Below are 16,719 nucleotides of genomic sequence, written 5' to 3' on the forward strand. Positions count from 1 at the left end.
TAGATTTTTAAGTAGATTTAAGTCAAAACTGTAACTCGGCCATTCAAGAACATTCACTGTCTTTTTGGTAAGCAACTCCAGTGTAGATTTGGTCTTGTGTTTTAGGTTATTGTCCTGCTGAAAGGGGAATTCATCTCTCAGTGTGTAAAAGCAGACTGAACCAGGTTTTCCTCTAGGATTTTGCCTGTGCTTATCCATTTATTTTTTATCCTGAAAAACTCCCCAGTCTTTAACGATTACAAGAATACCCATAACATATTGCAGCCACCACTATGGTTGAAAATATGGAGAAGGCTAGTCAGTAACGTGTTGTACTCAATTTGCCCCAAACATAACACTTCGTATTCAGGACAAGAAGTGCATTGCTTTCCCACATTTTTTGCAGTATTACTTTAGTGCCTTGTTAGAAACAGGATGCATGTTGTGGAATATTTTTCTTCTGTACAGGCTTCCTTATTTTCCCTCTGTCAATGTGGTTATTATTTTGGAGTAACTACAATGTTGTTGATCCATCCTCAGTTTTCTCTTATCACAGCCATTAAACTCTGTAATTATTTTAAAGTCACTATCACCTAATGGTGAAATCCCTGAATGGTTTCCTTCCTCTCCGGCAACTGAGTTAGGAAGGACTGGGTGTATTGACACACCATCCAAAGTGTAATTAATAACCTCACCATGCTCAAAGGGATATTCAATGTCTGCTTTTTAATTTTTACCCATCTACCAATAGGTGCCCTTCTTTGCGAGGCATTGGAAAACCTCCCTGGTCTTCGTGGTTGAATCTCTGTTTGAAATTCACTGCATCACTGAAGGACCTTACAGATAACTGTATGCATATCAGCAGCATACCACCATGCATACCACTGCTAGCTTGCTTCTGAAGCTATACAGGGTTGGTCCTGGTCAGTCCCTGGATGGGAGACCAGATTCTGCTGGAAGTGGTGTTGGAGGGCAAGTAGGAGGCACTCTTTCCTCTGGTCTAAACAATGCCCCAGGGCAGTGTAGGGTACTGTCTTTTGGATGGGATGTTAAACAGGTGTCCTGACTCTCTGAGGTCATTAAATATCCCATGGCACTTATTGTAAGAGTAGGGGTGTTAACCCTGGTGTCCTGGCTAAATTCCCAATCTGGTCCTCAAACCATCATGGTCACCTAATAATCCCCAGTTTTCAATTGGCTCATTCATCCCTCCTCCTCTCCCCTGTAACTATTCCCCAGGTTGTTGCTGTAAATGAGAATGTGTTCTGAGTCAACTTACCTGGTAAAATAATGGATAAATAAATAAATAAAAAATGTGTGGGGGTACTGAGATGAGGCAGTCATTAAAAAATCATGTTGAACACTATTATTGCACACAGAGTGAGTCCGAGCAACATATGTGACTGGGTGAGCAAATTTTTACTCCCTAACTTATTTAGGCTTGCCATAACAAAGGGGTTGAATACTTATTGACTCAATACATTTCAGCTTTTCATTTTCAATTAATTTGTAAAAATGTTTTTTWAAAAACATCTCATTTTGACATTACAAGTTATTGTGTGTATGCCAGTGACAAAAAAGCTCAATTTAATCAATTTTAAATTACAAGTACACAGCATATGAAGAGGATGGGTACATTTTAATGTGTTCTGTGTCCTGATTGACCATATTTGGCTGAACAAAGCCACAAGGCTCAGATGGTTAATTATCTGGTTGGAAAACCAAACATTGAAAGTTCAAACCACACATGTGCAGTTTGTCAGCATATGAAGAGTAATACAGATAGTTGTGTTTGTATGATTAAATACTGTTCAAATGTCCTGTGAATTCAATTAAAAAGCCATGTGTCTCTATATCATCAAATTTGATTGGTCACATACACATGGTTAGCAGATGTTAATGCGAGTGTAATGAAATGCTTGTGCTTCTAGTTCTGACCATGCAGAAATATCTAACAAGTAATCTAACAATTTCACAACAACTACCTTATACACACAAGTGTAAAGGAATGAATAAGAATATGTACATACAAATATATAGATGAGCGATGGCCGTGCGGCATAGGCAAGATGCAGTAGATGGTATAGGATACAGTATATACATATGAGATGAGGAATGTAGGGTATGTAAACATTATATAAAGTGACTAGTGATACATTTATTACATCCAATTTTTTATTATTAAAGTGGCTAGAGATTTCAGTCAGTATGTTGGCAGCAGCCACTCAATGTTAGTGATGGCTGTTTAACAGTCTGATGGCCTTGAGATAGAAGCTGTTTTTCAGTCTCTCGGTCCCAGCATTGATGCACCTATACTGACCTCGCCTTCTAGATGATAGCGGGGTGAACAGGCAGTGGCTCGGGTGGTTGTTGTCCTTGATGATCTGTTTGGCCTTCCTGTGACATCGGGTGGTGTAGGTGTCCTGGAGGGCAGGTAGTTTGCCCCCGGTGATGCGTTGTGCAGACCTCACTACCCTCTGGAGAGCCTTATGGTTGTGGGCGAAGCAGTTGCCGGACCAGGCGGTGATACAGACCGACAGGATGCTCTTGATTGTGCATCTGTAAAAGTTTGTGAGTGTTTTCAGGGACAAGTCCAATTTCTTCAGCCTTCTGAGGTTGAAGAGGCGTTGTTGCGCCTTCTTCAACACGCTGTCTGTGTGGGTGGACCATTTCAGTTTGTCTGTGATGTGTAAGCAGAGGAACGTAAAACTTTCCACCTTCTCCACTACTGTCCCGTCAATGTGGATAGGGGGGTGCTCCCTCCGCTGTTTCCTGAAGTCCACGATCATCTCCTTTGTTTTGTTGACGTTGAGTGAGAGGTTATTCTCCTGACACCACACTCTGAGGGTCCTCACCTCCTCCCTGTAGACCGTCTCGTCGTTGTTGGTAATCAAGCCTACCACTGTAGTGTCGTCTGCAAATTTGATGTTTGAGTTGGAGGCGTGCATGGCCACGCAGTCATGGGTGAACAGGGAGTACAGGAGAGGGCTGAGAACGCACCCTTGTGGGGCCCCAGTGTTGAGGATCAGTGGGGTGGAGATGTTGTTTCCTACCCTCACCACCTGGGTGCGGCCCGTCAGAAAGTCCAGGACCCAGTTGCACAGTGCGGGGTCAAGGCCCAGGGTCTCGAGCTTAATGACGAGTTTGGAAGGTACTATGGTGTTAAATGCTGAGCTGTAATCGATGAACAGCATTCTTACATAGGTATTCCTTTTGTCCAGATGGCTAGGGCAGTGTGCAATGTGATTGGGATTGCGTCGTCTGTGGACCTATTGGGGCGGTAGGCAAATTGGAGTGGGTCTAGGGTGTCAGGTAGGATGGAGGTGATATGATCCTTGACTAGTCTCTCAAAGCACTTCATGATGACGGAAGTGAGTGCTACGGGGCAATAATAGTTTAGCTCAGTTACCTTAGCTTTCTTGGGAACAGGAACAATGGTGGCCCTATTGAAGCATGTGGGAACAGCAGACTGGGATAGGGATTGATTGAATATGTCCGTAAATACACCAGCCAGCTGGTCTGCGCATGCTCTGAGGACGCAGCTAGGGATGCCGTCTGGGCCAGCAGCCTTGCGAGGGTTAACACGTTTAAATGTTTTACTCACGTTGGCTGCGGTGAAGGAGAGCCCGCAGGTTTTGGTAGCGGAACCTGTCAGTGGCACTGTATTGTCCTCAAAGCGAGCAAAGAAGTTTTTTAGTTTATCTGGGAGCAAGACTTCGGTGTCCGCGATAGGGATGGTTTTCTTTTAGTAATCCGTGATTGACTGTAGACCCTGCCACATACGTCTCGTCTCTGAGCCGTTGAATTGCAACTCTACTTTGTCTCTATACTGACGCTTAGCTTGTTTGATTGCCTTGCGGAGGGAATAGCTACACTGTTTGCATTCGGTCATGTTCCCGGTCGCCTTGCCATGATTAAAAGCAGTGGTTTGCACTTTCAGTTTTGCGCGAATGCTGCCATCAATCCACAGTTTCTGGTTGGGGAAGGTTTTAATAGTCACCGTGGCTACAACATCACTGATGCACTTGCTAATAAACTCGCTCACCGAATCAGAGTATACATCAATGTTGTTGTCTGAGGCTATCCGGAACATATCCCAGTCCACGTGATCAAAGCAATCTTGAAGCGTATAATCAGATTGGTCGGACCAGTGTTGAACAGATTTGAGCATGGGCGTTTCCTGTTTTAGTTTCTGTCTATAGGCTGGGAGCAACAAAATGGAGTCGTGGTCAGATTTGCCGAAAGGAGGGCGAGGGAGAGCTTTGTATGCATCGTGGAAGTTAGAGTAGCAATGATCCAGATTGCTGCCAGCCTAGGTTGCGCATTCGATATGCTAATAAAATTTAGGGAGCCTTTATTTCAGATTAGCTTTGTTAAAATCCCCAGCTACAATAAATGCAGCCTCAGGATATGTGGTTTCCAGTTTACATAGAGTCCAATGAAGTTCTTTCAGGGCCGTCGATATGTCTGCTTGGGAGAGATATACACGGCTGTGATTATAATCGAAGAGAATTCTCTTGTTAGATAATGCGGTCGGCATTTGATTGTAAGAAATTCTAGGTCAGGTGAACAAGAGGACTTGAGTTCCTGTATGATGTAATGATCACACCACGACTCGTTAATCATAAGGCATACACCCCCGCCCTTCTTCTTGCCAGAGAGATATTTGTTTCTGTCGGTGCGTTGATAACGTATCCCGAGTGAGCCATGTTTCCGTGAAGCAGAGAATGTTACAATCTCTGATGTCTCTCTGGAAGGCAACCCTTGCTCGAGTTATATAGTTATACTATATAGTCTTCAAATGTAATTTGGCATTACATCTGGAGAGAAGCATAATTGGAATGTTTTCCAATATGCTTTAAGGAGCTACACCTTTGCATGCTGAGAATGTTTTGTTAATATTAGGTCAAACTTAAATATAATTTTCCTAAGCCTCAAAGACAAGGTACAATGTATATTATGTAAACATCAAAGGAATATTATATTAAACCTAAAACAAATGTGCTATGAACGTCATAAAAATTGACTTATTTCATTCTTACAACACTAAGGGAATGTCCTGTGCAGCGTAACTTAAACGTTGTATGAATGTCATCACAACTGAGCATATTTTCTGTTTTGAGAAGTTATCTCTTGTAATGTACCCACACTGTTCCCACAACTTAATTAAATATTCTGGGAACCTTTTAAAGAACTCAGAAAGTCTGTTCTGTCAACATTCTTGCAACATCAAAGGAATGTTTTGTACACCCTGATACCAACGTTGTCTAAATGTCAGCACAACTGGACAGTTGTTGTGTTTTGGGAACCTACAGTATCTCCTGTCATATCCACACAATGTTCCCACAACCTAAATACATATTTTAGGAATTTTTAAAGAACATAAAATGTGTTCATGCAACACCAACAAATGTGTTTTGCAACCGAATAGAAGTAGTGTAATCAAATCAAATCAAATTGTATTTGTCACATGCGGCGAATACAACCTTACAGTGAAATGCTTACTTACAAGCCCTTAACCAACAATGCAGTTTTAAGAAAAATAAGTGTTAAAGTATTTACTAAATAAACTGAAGTAAAAAAAGAAGAAAAATAGAAAATAACAAATAATTAAAGGGCAACAATAAAATAACAGTAGCGAGACTATATACAGGGGGTACAGAGTCAATGTGCCGGGACACAGGTTTGTCGAGTTAATTGAGGTAATAGGTACATGTAGGTAGAAGTAAAGTGACTATGCATGGATAATAAACAGAGAGTAGCAGCAGCGTAAAAGGGTAGCCATTTGATTAGCTGTTCAGGAGTCTTATGGCTTGGGGGTAGAATCTGTTAAGAAGCTCCGGTACCATGCGGTAGCAGAGAGAACAGTCTATGACTAGGGTGGCTGGAGTCTTTGACAATTTTTAGGGCCTCCTGACACCGCCTGGTATAGAGGTCCTAGATGACAGGAAGCTTGGCCCCAGTGATGTACTGGGCCATACGCACTACCCTCTGTAGTGCCATGCAGTCGAAGGCCGAGCTGTTACCATACCAGGCGGTGATGCAACCGGTCAGGATGCTCTCTTCCCACAACCTAATGAAACATCCTGGGAACCTTTAAAGAACAGATTAAATGTGTTCTAGGAACGTTCTTGCAACATCAGGTGAATGTTTTATATGAACACGACTGGACATTAGCCGTGACCGAACAAATGTCCTGGGAACCAGAATCAATTTTGGTTTGCTTGGTTTGTACTGTATGTTCATCATATTCAGTACATGCATTGAGTTGATGAGTTCATGTTGCCTTGCTCACCATGTCATTGCAGAAAACGTTTTGCCTTTAGCTAAAAGTGAACTGTTAGTGAACTGTTGAGTGGTTCAGGTCATTGTTGCCCATGCTTCCACATGTGCTTCCAGTCGCWCATTTGGTTAAAACATGGTGCTGGCAACACCAGGGTTCGATTCCCGCATGAGCCACATTTCCGTTAATATATGTGTCACTGTCAATGCTGACAGTTCTACTAAATGGCCATATTACAAGGCACATCTCTCTCTTCCCTCGAAAGCACTACCTGCTGACTCTGATGGCAGTGGCGGCGCGGGTCTACCACCACCCCAGTCTGAAGAACTCAGTGAGCCTGGTGGTTGTGAAGATGTTGGTGGTGGAGGACGAAGATGTAGGGCCCCAGGTGTCCAGCAACGGAGGAATGGCCCTCAGGAACTTCTGTAACTGGCAGCAGCTCTTCAACCCCTCCAGCCAGAGGCACCTGGAACACTACGATACGGCCATCTTATTCACCAGACAGGTGAGAACATAGAACGTTAGACATTCCATCTCAATCACCCAGCACACCACGACACAACTATCCAATTCACCAGACAGGTGAGATGAACACTATTACCCTTTTACTCTCTTGTGCTGACCACAGAGTACTAGCTCAAATGTTTTATTTTAACATTGTCCTTTTCAGTATGGTTCCAGCAACTATGGTGGATGCAAAACCAGGCCATGCTCGGTACAGCTTGGTGTGGCTCTGTTTAGTGTGAAAAGCAGGCACGTGCACAGATAGGGTGGCACGTGCACAGATAGGGCTCCACCTGTGCAGCGCAGGAGGCTGCTGAGGGGAGAACGGCTCATAATAATGGCCGGAACGGCGCAAATGGAATGGCATCAAACACATGGAGACCATATGTTTGATGTATTTGATGCCATTCCCCCTATTCCGCTGCGGCCATTACCACCAGCCCATTCTCCCAAATGAAGGTGCCATCAACCTCCTGTGTTGTGCAGAGCACATGCCCCTTTGCCCRTCCAGTCTCCAAAGTACCCTTTTGGATTGTGGTATAATTTGGGGGATGCCTGTCTGTAAGTGTAACTTAAACTAGAGCTTAAATGGCCCTGTTAATACTGAATCCCCCTTCACTGTGTGCTTTAGATACCACACAGTTACATTTCCTTTCTCCCCAAATCTACTGGTTGCCATGTATTTGCTTCATTTTACGATGGAAACAGTGACAAATATGTTTTGCTGGCAAGAGCTTCACTTTTAGGGGGAAAACCCCCTCTGTCTGGAACAAACGTAGCAATGTCTGGATATCAGTGTCTGAAATGTGTCCCTCCTCTTCCTACTCTCCCTACTCCCCTAGCCCTTTTCCTCTCCTCTCCTCTCCTCTCCTCTCCTCTCCTCTCCCTCTACCCCATATAGGATATCTATGGGCAGATGAGTTGTGAGATGCCTACTACTCTTGCCCTTTTTCTCTCATCTTGTCCTCTATTTCCCGTGTTGTGATAAAGTCCTCATGCCCTCTCTCCCTGTACCCCCTATGCAGGACATCTGTGGTCAGAGGAGCTGTGACACCCTGGGGGTGGCTGACGTGGGCACCATGTGTGACCCCAAGAGAAGCTGCTCTGTGATAGAGGATAACGGTCTTCAGGCCGCCTACACCGTGACACACGAGCTAGGTATGTTAATACGCAATAGGAATACGAGCGTGGTATGTTACAGTAACACACTATGGAACAAACGGCATGCTTGTGTGTTTCCTATCTCACAAGGTATGACACTTTAGTAAAAAGCCAATGTGGATGGATGTCCAGTACTTCTCCTGAGTCACTTGTCATGGCTGTGCTGCTTTGCCTCTTGTTTTCACCACGGAACCATCCGGCGAGCTTAAATGAGAACAAAGTTAGAAAAGTACAWGATGTAAGCCATACGTCATCTCTCAGCGGCACCTTCTTCTTTATCTCCTCAGGTCATGTACTCAGCATGCCTCATGACGACTCTAATAACTGTATCAGATGGTTCGGACACCTGGATGGGCCACACATGATGGCGTCTGTGTTCTTTAGCCTCAACGAGACTTTGCCATGGTCGCCATGTAGCGCCCGCTATGTCACAGAGTTCTTCGACAATGGATACGGTAGTGTAACTTTACCCTTTTAAACCTTTTTATCCCAGTGCTTTCTTCTCTACTKTTTTATTCTATTCTCTTCTCTCTAACCACTGTATCAAGTGTCGATGTATTGAGTCAGATGTATTGGCCGGAATCATGATTCCCCCGATGCACTACTTACTACACAGAAACATAATTGTATCGACAGTTTGTTCTTATTGGTTAACATGTGGTTCCCAGCTTTCATTTGGTTTTGGTCATGAGGTAGCATTCCAGACAAACTGAATCTGAGTAAAAACAGTTTGCGGTTTCATTAAGTTTGAATAACAGTTTTGAGACATTTGTKCTAAAGGGCCATAGGCTGTTATTATGCAGTTAATAGAAACCTGCCACAGAGAGTGTGCTATGTAATTTAGGACTCAGAGAGTGGGGAGAAATCCCTATCTAATATGAACCCCTAACATTTCACAAGTTTCTTTTATTCCTCTCTCTTTTTAAAAAACCCATTCTGCCTAAACTCGCTCCATCAACCACTATTTATGGTCTCTGAAAACCACTATTTGTAATTTTGCTGAGAGTGTCCAAACTAACAGTCCTTGGAGAGTAAGCTCCTCTCTCTTTGCAGTGAGAGGCTCTTCTCTTCACTTCTGTCTGCTCATGGCAGCGCAGAGACACAGACAGCACTGTAATAATTCAGATGACACACACACACACACACACAGCAGACATGCCTGAGATTGCTGGGAGAAGGCATCTCAAGATTGATGTTCCTGCTTCTGGAATGGAAGATATCAAATCTAAGGCAAAGCAGATATTTGTGTTGCGAAATAGCATACATTTTTCTCAGTCAATGTTTTATCCCCCATCGATATTTCAGTCTCCACTTTGATTTCTCTCTCAAATTCAAAATTCAAGTTGCTTTATTGGCATGAAAAAAACATTGCGTCAATATTGCCAAAGCAACAATATACACAATATACATTGTAATAAAATAGTCTCTCTGTCTCTCTCTCTCTCTCTCTCTGTTTCTCTGACTCATCTGCTGGTGAGTCACACATTCCAGCTTTAACAACTGTTTTCCCTCACAGAGAAGAGAAAATGAGTGTAGCCAAGCACATGTTGTCTTTACCGGCCTTGCCACAGATATATAGTGAACTGATGTTGCAGAATTCTCCTCTGTTAAAGGGGCCATACCACTAAAAAGATCTAACAAAATAGGATTAAGCAACATACTGTACCAGGGCAGAGAGGCAGTAACTCTTCTGTCCGACATGCACATCAATGCCAAGAGTTAAAGTATATTTTTCTACATAAGAGTTCATGAAGAAAAGCTGCTTCAAAAGCCTAAAGTTAAATGTAATGTTTGGCAATGATCTACAACCATTTCTATCACCCGATTCAGCCACTGGATATGGTGTTACCTTCCGGCAACAGAATCTTTAGAGGCAAAGAATGTATCTTCCCGTTAAACACATCTTTGTGTATTTGGCCATTTCATTCTGCTATGAAAATAGCCCCCTCAAGCTAAACCTGTTGTAGACCTGTTTAAGGTTTGCAAAAAAAATAAACATAACAGTCAAAATGTCACGTGCTTCAGGCGGACTGGCACCCAGTTGCAGTTGTCGTTTCCTGGTGACTGATAGAAGAGGAACGTGTGTTCCCACCTTCATCAGAGCTTTTTAGCCCACCCAGGTCTTCTTAACACCTTCAGTATAATACAGTACTGTATGTACAGGTCTCCAAATGTCAGTCACTGACTAACACGTCCTCCAGATCTTATTGACATTTTGTCACCCCTGAGTTTACTGGAACGTTCACGCCTGCTGTTGTGTCTGTGCCTGTTTGCTTATGTAGCTAGACCATCGTTGTATACAATCAGTTATTCTCAACTGACTCAATAAATACAAAATGCGTCTCTTTCCCAGGTGACTGTCGGCTGATCTAGAAAGGGCCAAGTAAATCAATTTGATTGACTGATTTGTGCCTGCTTATGTTCCTRTCTCCCAGGTGACTGTCTGTTGGATCCTCCAGAGCGGACTCTCCCTCTCCCTGTTGATCCCCCTGGTGCCTCCTACAACCTGGACCGTCAGTGCCAGCAGGCCTTCGGGGAGGAGTTCACCCTGTGTCCGGACACCCCAGAAGACCAGACTTGCAGCCAGCTGTGGTGCCGGGAGGAGGGCCAGCCACACTGCACCACCCGGAACGGCAGCCTGCCCTGGGCTGATGGCACGCTCTGCTGGGCTGGGGCCGGGGCTGGGGCTGGGACCAACACCACCTGTCAGGGAGGTGTCTGTGCTGCAGTGACTGATCAGCAGAAAAGAGAGGTACTATATGTACAGTTGAAGTACATACACTTAGGTTGGAGTCATTAAAACTCGATTTTCAACCACCCCACAAATGTCTTAGTCGGTTAGGACATCTACTTTGTGCATGACACAAGTCATTTTTTCAACAATTGTTTACAGACAGATTATTTCACTTATAATTCACTGTATCACAATTCCAGTGGGTCAGAAGTTACATACGCTAAGTTGACTGTGCCTTTAAACAGCTTGGAAAATTCCAGAAAATTGTCAGGGCTTTAGAAGCTTCTGATAGGCTAATTGACATAATTTGAGTCAATTGGAGGTGTACCTGTGGATGTATTTCAAGGCCTACATTCAAYCTCAGTGCCTCTTTGCTTGACATCATGGGAAAATCTAAWGAAATCAGCCAAGACCTCAGGAAAAAAATTGTAGACCTCCACAGGTCTGGTTCATCCTTTGGAATCAAGTTCCAAATGCCTGAAGGTTCCATCATCTGTACAAATAATAGTACGCAAGTATAAATACCATGGGACCACGCAGCCGTCACACCACTCAGGAAGGAGACGCATTCTGTCTCCTAGAGATGAATGTACTTTGTTGCGAAAAGTGCATATCAATCCCAGAACAACAGCAAAGACCTTGTGAAGATGCTGGAGGAAACAGGTACAAAAGTATCTACATCCACAGTAAAACCAGTCCTATATCGACATAACCTGAAAGGCCGCTCAGCAAGGAAGAAGCCACTGCTCCAAAACCGCCATAAAAAAGCCAGACTACAGTTTGCAACTGCACATGGGGACAAAGATRGTACTTTTTGGAGAAATGTCCTCTGGTCTGATGAAACAAAAATAGAACTGTTTGGCCATAATGACCATTGTTATGTTTGGAGGAAAGAGTTGGGAGGCTTGCAAGCCAAAGAACACCATCCCAACCGTGAAGCACAGGGGTGGCAGCATCATGTTGTGGGGGTGCATTGCTGTAGGAGGGACTGGTGCACTTGGCATCACGAGGATGAGGCATCACGAGGCATCACGAGGATGGAAAATGATGTGGATATTTTGAAGCAGCATCTCAAGACATCAGTCAGGAAGTTAAAGCTTTGTCGCAAATGGGTCTTCCAAATGGACAATGACCCTAAGCATACTTCCAAAGTTGTGACAAAATGGCTTAAGGACAACAAAGTCAAGGTATTGGAGTGGCCATCACATAGCCCTTACCTCAATCCCATAGAAAATTTGTGGGCGGAACTGAAAAAGTGTGTGCAAGCAAGGAGACCTACAAACCTGACTCAGTTACACCAGCACTGTCAGGAGGAATGGGCCAAAATTCACCCAACTTATTGTGGGAAGCTTGTGGAAGGCTAACTGAAACGTTTGACCCAAGTTAAACAATTTAAAGGCAATGCTACCAAATACTGATTGAGTGTATGTAAACTTCTGACCCACAGGGAATATGATGAAAGAAATAAATGCTGAAATAAATCACTCTCTACTAATATTCTGACATTTCACATCATTAAAATAAAGTGGTGGTCCTAACTGACCTAACACAGGGAATTTTTACTAGGATTAAATGTCAGGAATTGTGAAAAACTGAGTTTAAATGTATTAGGCTAAGGTATATGTAAACTTCCGACTTCAACTGTATTCTGAACCATTCTGATTCTCGCTCTGTCTGAGTGACTGGCTAAATCCTCCATCCTTCTGCATAGGGATCGGATGATTGTGTCTGAGGCTCTAACTCCTGCAGGCACTAACTGATTGTGAGGCACTAACTGATTGTGTGATTTATGAACCCTCTTACCTGCCTGAAAAAATATGTTTAAATAGGCTACCTCAACGATTTACTATCTACTTCTGCTTTTTGTATGTAGTGTTTGTCATAGCCTACAGGATTTCTCTCTTGTAGTCTTTCTCTTCTGACTTTCTCTCTCTTGCGCTCTGTTTCTCTCACCGTCTACACTTGACCATGACAGGTATTCTTTATTTTCACTGCTTTGGTGAGAGACAGTTTCTGGCTCCCGTCTGTTTCAATACTTCATCTTCAGAAATAGAATGTAGTCTCATTTTGTCATGTGCCCCCATCCGGCCCTGGCCCTATGCCCGGCCCCAGCACCAGCCATGTCGCGTGGCAGCTGAAAATAATAAATCCCTGTCTTATTCAGACCCCCAAATGTCAGTCTGAGGGCCCGGCTTAGTATATTTGGTTCAGGCCTTTAAAAAGTAAGTATATTTAAAAACAGCCAGGCCTATTCCAAGGGACTAGCTTGTGATTCCAGCCACTCTGGCTGTTAGAGGAGTTGTTGCAGCCAACTCGTAAAAGCCCCCGAGAAATGAAATGCTGTGTCTTAGTAGCACATGCCAGGAGCTGTGAGTACGCACAAGAGGCAGTTACACGCGTGGCAGACTGCAGGCCAGGCCACTATGTGCCACAAGAGATGCCAAACTAAAAAACCCTAACCAAGCAAAGAAAAACTCTTGTCAAGACTGCCATGTAGTAATTGTTTTCAAATGACATGGGTAGGGAATATCATTACTGAGCATAGAGATTCCATTTTTTTTGTAGTGTGAATCATTTCATTTCACATGTTCACTCAAAGCCTGTACACTTTGTGACAACTGTTGAAGGGTTCTAAACACAATTTCATTGATTGAATTACTGATTGATCTGTCTGGTTGTATCTTGTAGGAGCCTGTGGACGGAGGGTGGGGTGTGTGGGGCCCCTGGGGGTCGTGCTCCAGGTCATGTGGCGGAGGGGTGGAGTTTTCCCAGAGAGAATGCACTGATCCCAAGCCACAGAACGGAGGAGCATACTGTGCAGGACAGAGAGCCAAGTACCAGATTTGTCACATACAGGCCTGCCAAGATGAGCATGGTAAATTAACCCCATCAATGAATCACTATATCCAAATTAATAACTGATCAATATATCCACACCTCAACAATCACATTGGGCGGGCACCCAAGCACAGACACACACATACACATGCGAACACACGCACTCTACACACACGTACACATGGATTTTGTATTGTAGATATGAGGTAGTAAAGTAGTGGCCTGACGGTACACACTTAATGTGTTGTGAAAAGTGTTATGAAATGTAATGTCATGTAATATTTTTAATTGTATATAACTGCCTTAATATTGCCTTGGCAGCAGCTYATGGGGATCCTTAATAAACACACATACATCTTCCATATGGTGCATGGCAATGATAGCATTTCAAATGTATACAGTTGGCATGATCACATACAGTATAGACAAAAGGCTAGTTTAATTAGTAGTATAAGAGTTTCCTTGACATGCTGGGAATGTCATCAGTAGAGATAGGATTGATAATGATATGCCATGTTCGTTTTCCCAGGCAAGAGCTTCAGAGATGAGCAGTGTGAGAAGTACAACAGCGACCGATACCTGGACATGCATGGGAACATCAAGCAGTGGATCCCCAAGTACAATGGCGTCTCACCACGGGACAGGTGCAAACTGTTCTGCAGGGCAAGGGGCAGCAATGAATTCAAAGTCTTCGAGGCCAAGGTAACTCTACTCAAATTTGAAATTTGAAATTTGAAATAGTTCCCAGCTGGTTGAAATTACGTCATTATAACCAGAAACCAGTTTTGCCTAGTTTTGATCACTGGGTTGATTCATTTCCAACTCATCAACACGCTTGATTTACAGTGCTCCAGGAGTTTAGGCTAATACTTTACATAATTTTCTATGTTMTTTCAGGTTGTTGATGGCACCACCTGTGGCCCAGACACCACCTCCATCTGTGTCCAGGGACAGTGCGTCAAAGCTGGCTGCGACCAGGTGATCGGCTCCAGTGTGAAGCTGGACAAATGTGGCATGTGTGGGGGTGATGGAACAACCTGCAGGAAGATCACTGGATCGATGAATAAAGCCATGTGAGTCAAATAAATATATTCCGGATTCAATTCCTTTGAGGGCAGTGTTGTCTCTCTAAAATCGTGAAAATGGCTGACTGATTCACGTCTTTTCAAGATGATTCTGATGTCATAGAGAGCATTAAAATGCTGGTTATGGAAAGCCATTAGCAAGTATAAGCTTTCAACTGAAARGTTCCTCTTGTCGTAATTTAATTCAACACAGATTCGGCTACAACGACATTGTGACCATTCCGGCCGGGGCCACCAACATCGACATCAAGCAAAAGAGCCACCGCGGGATCAAACACGACGGCAACTACCTGGCCTTGAAGACAGAGGTTTCCTACATCCTGAACGGGAATTTCTCTGTGTCCACAGCAGAGCAGGACATCCCAGTCCTGGGCGCCGTACTCCGGTATAGTGGTTCCTCCACCACCCTGGAGAGGCTCTTGAGTTACCAGAAGCTCCGACAGGCAGTCACTGTCCAACTCCTGTCCACAGCCGGAGACGCCTCTCCCCCTAGGGTCAAGTACACCTTTTTCCTCCCCAGGGATGTCCCCTTCACCAAGCCTGGAGCTGAGGGTAGAGCTTCGCTACATGCGATTCTGCCACTAGGGGGCTCAGAGTGGGCTCTGGGGGAGTGGTCCGAGTGCTCCAAGAGCTGCGGCTCAGGTTGGTCAAGAAGGAACATAGAGTGCCGGGACGGGGCAGGCACCCTGTCCTTCTCCTGTGATGAGGACCTGCGGCCGGCAGACATCCGGCCGTGTGGGGACCTGCCCTGCCCTGTCTGGCAGATGGGTCCCTGGTCGGCATGCTCAAGGACATGTGGTGTGGGGGTGCGCCATCGAAGCGTGCTGTGTATTGACTACACCGGTAAGATGGTGGAGCTAGGGAAATGTAACCTCGCCAAGAGGCCAGGGGTGGTTTCTTCAGAGTGCAGCTACCAGGACTGCTGAGTCTGTGCTGATAAAGCAGGAAGGGAAAGGGCAGTTGGTGGCAGTGGTGGGATCCGAGGCCGAGGGAAGTAGTGTAGGAAGCTAGTTAGTTAGTCAACTAACCAATGCACAACCCGTTCCCAACCACCACAACCATGCTTCAGAGACAAGCAGGGAAGCTAGACTAATCAAGAGTGGTCGGTTCACTATATCGACCAGAACCAAAACTGTGGTTTGGCTTGGTTGTAGAAATATTTCACATTTGATAGATTAACTTAATTATTTCAATGTTTATTTCCTTGATGATGTCATAGCTTCAAAACGACTATTTGCGGTTTGTTTTCCAACAGAGATCTACCTCAAAGGATGTAAAAAATAATCAACTATCACTCCTTAACCTGACGTTTCTGTTTGCATCTAGCTTAACACATTATCAAAGGCACATCTTACCTTTCCACAAATGCTGCTGATATTCCCGCTGGAGTGGTTGAATACCACTATCATTCATTTTTGTCGGGCCACATGCCCCCCTTTTGAACACACATGCCCTCAAATCAATTCAAAGTGTACTACCTAATCAAATCAAGTGACATTCAATATTTTAGGGAATAAAGAAAAACTTTTTTCATATGAATAGAGACAATACATCAAATCAAATTTAATTTCTCACATGTGCCAAATACAACAGGTGTAGACCTTACAGTGAAAAGCTTACTTACAAACCCTTAACCAACAATGCAATTTTAAGAAAATACCACAAAAAAAGTGAAATAAGAATAACAAATAATTAAAGAGCAGCAGTAAATAACAATAGCAGGGCTGTATTCTAGGGGTACCGGTACAGAGTCAATGTGCGGGGACACCGGTGTCGAGGTAATTGAGGTAATATGTACATGTAGATAGAGTTATTAAAGTGACTATGCATAGATAATAACAGAGAGTAGCAGCAGCGTAGAAGAGGGGGGCGGGGCAGTGCAAATAGTCTGGAGTAGCTGTCTTATGGCTTTGGGGTAGAAGCTGTTTCGAAGCCTCTTGGACCTAGACTTGGCGCTCCGGTACTGCTTGCCGTGTGGTAGCAGAGAGAACAGTCTATGACTAGGGTGGCTGGAGTCTTTGACAATTTTTAGGGCCTTCCTCTGACACCACCTGGTATAGAGGTCCTGGATGGCAGGAAGCTTGGCCCCGGTGATGTACTGGGCCGTACGCACTACCCTCTGTAGTGCCTTGCGG

General features: G+C 44.2%; 1 protein-coding gene across 1 annotated transcript in view; it reads left to right on the plus strand.

Moving 5' to 3' along the window:
- Window positions 1-16,449, plus strand: part of adamts8a (ADAM metallopeptidase with thrombospondin type 1 motif, 8a) — a 29,753-nt gene extending 13,304 nt beyond the window's left edge. The window contains exons 2-9 of the mRNA XM_023968798.2: window positions 6,528-6,767; window positions 7,792-7,924; window positions 8,215-8,382; window positions 10,363-10,679; window positions 13,350-13,536; window positions 14,029-14,201; window positions 14,397-14,572; window positions 14,778-16,449. Coding sequence (XP_023824566.1) covers window positions 6,528-6,767; window positions 7,792-7,924; window positions 8,215-8,382; window positions 10,363-10,679; window positions 13,350-13,536; window positions 14,029-14,201; window positions 14,397-14,572; window positions 14,778-15,510 — 2,127 coding nt within the window. The 3' untranslated portion in view covers window positions 15,511-16,449. The remainder of the gene's footprint in view (window positions 1-6,527; window positions 6,768-7,791; window positions 7,925-8,214; window positions 8,383-10,362; window positions 10,680-13,349; window positions 13,537-14,028; window positions 14,202-14,396; window positions 14,573-14,777) is intronic.
- The last annotated feature ends 270 nt before the right edge of the window (window positions 16,450-16,719 follow it).

Source organism: Salvelinus sp. IW2-2015, linkage group LG23 (assembly GCF_002910315.2).
Source record: "Salvelinus sp. IW2-2015 linkage group LG23, ASM291031v2, whole genome shotgun sequence".
Taxonomy (NCBI): Eukaryota; Metazoa; Chordata; class Actinopteri; order Salmoniformes; family Salmonidae; genus Salvelinus; species Salvelinus sp. IW2-2015.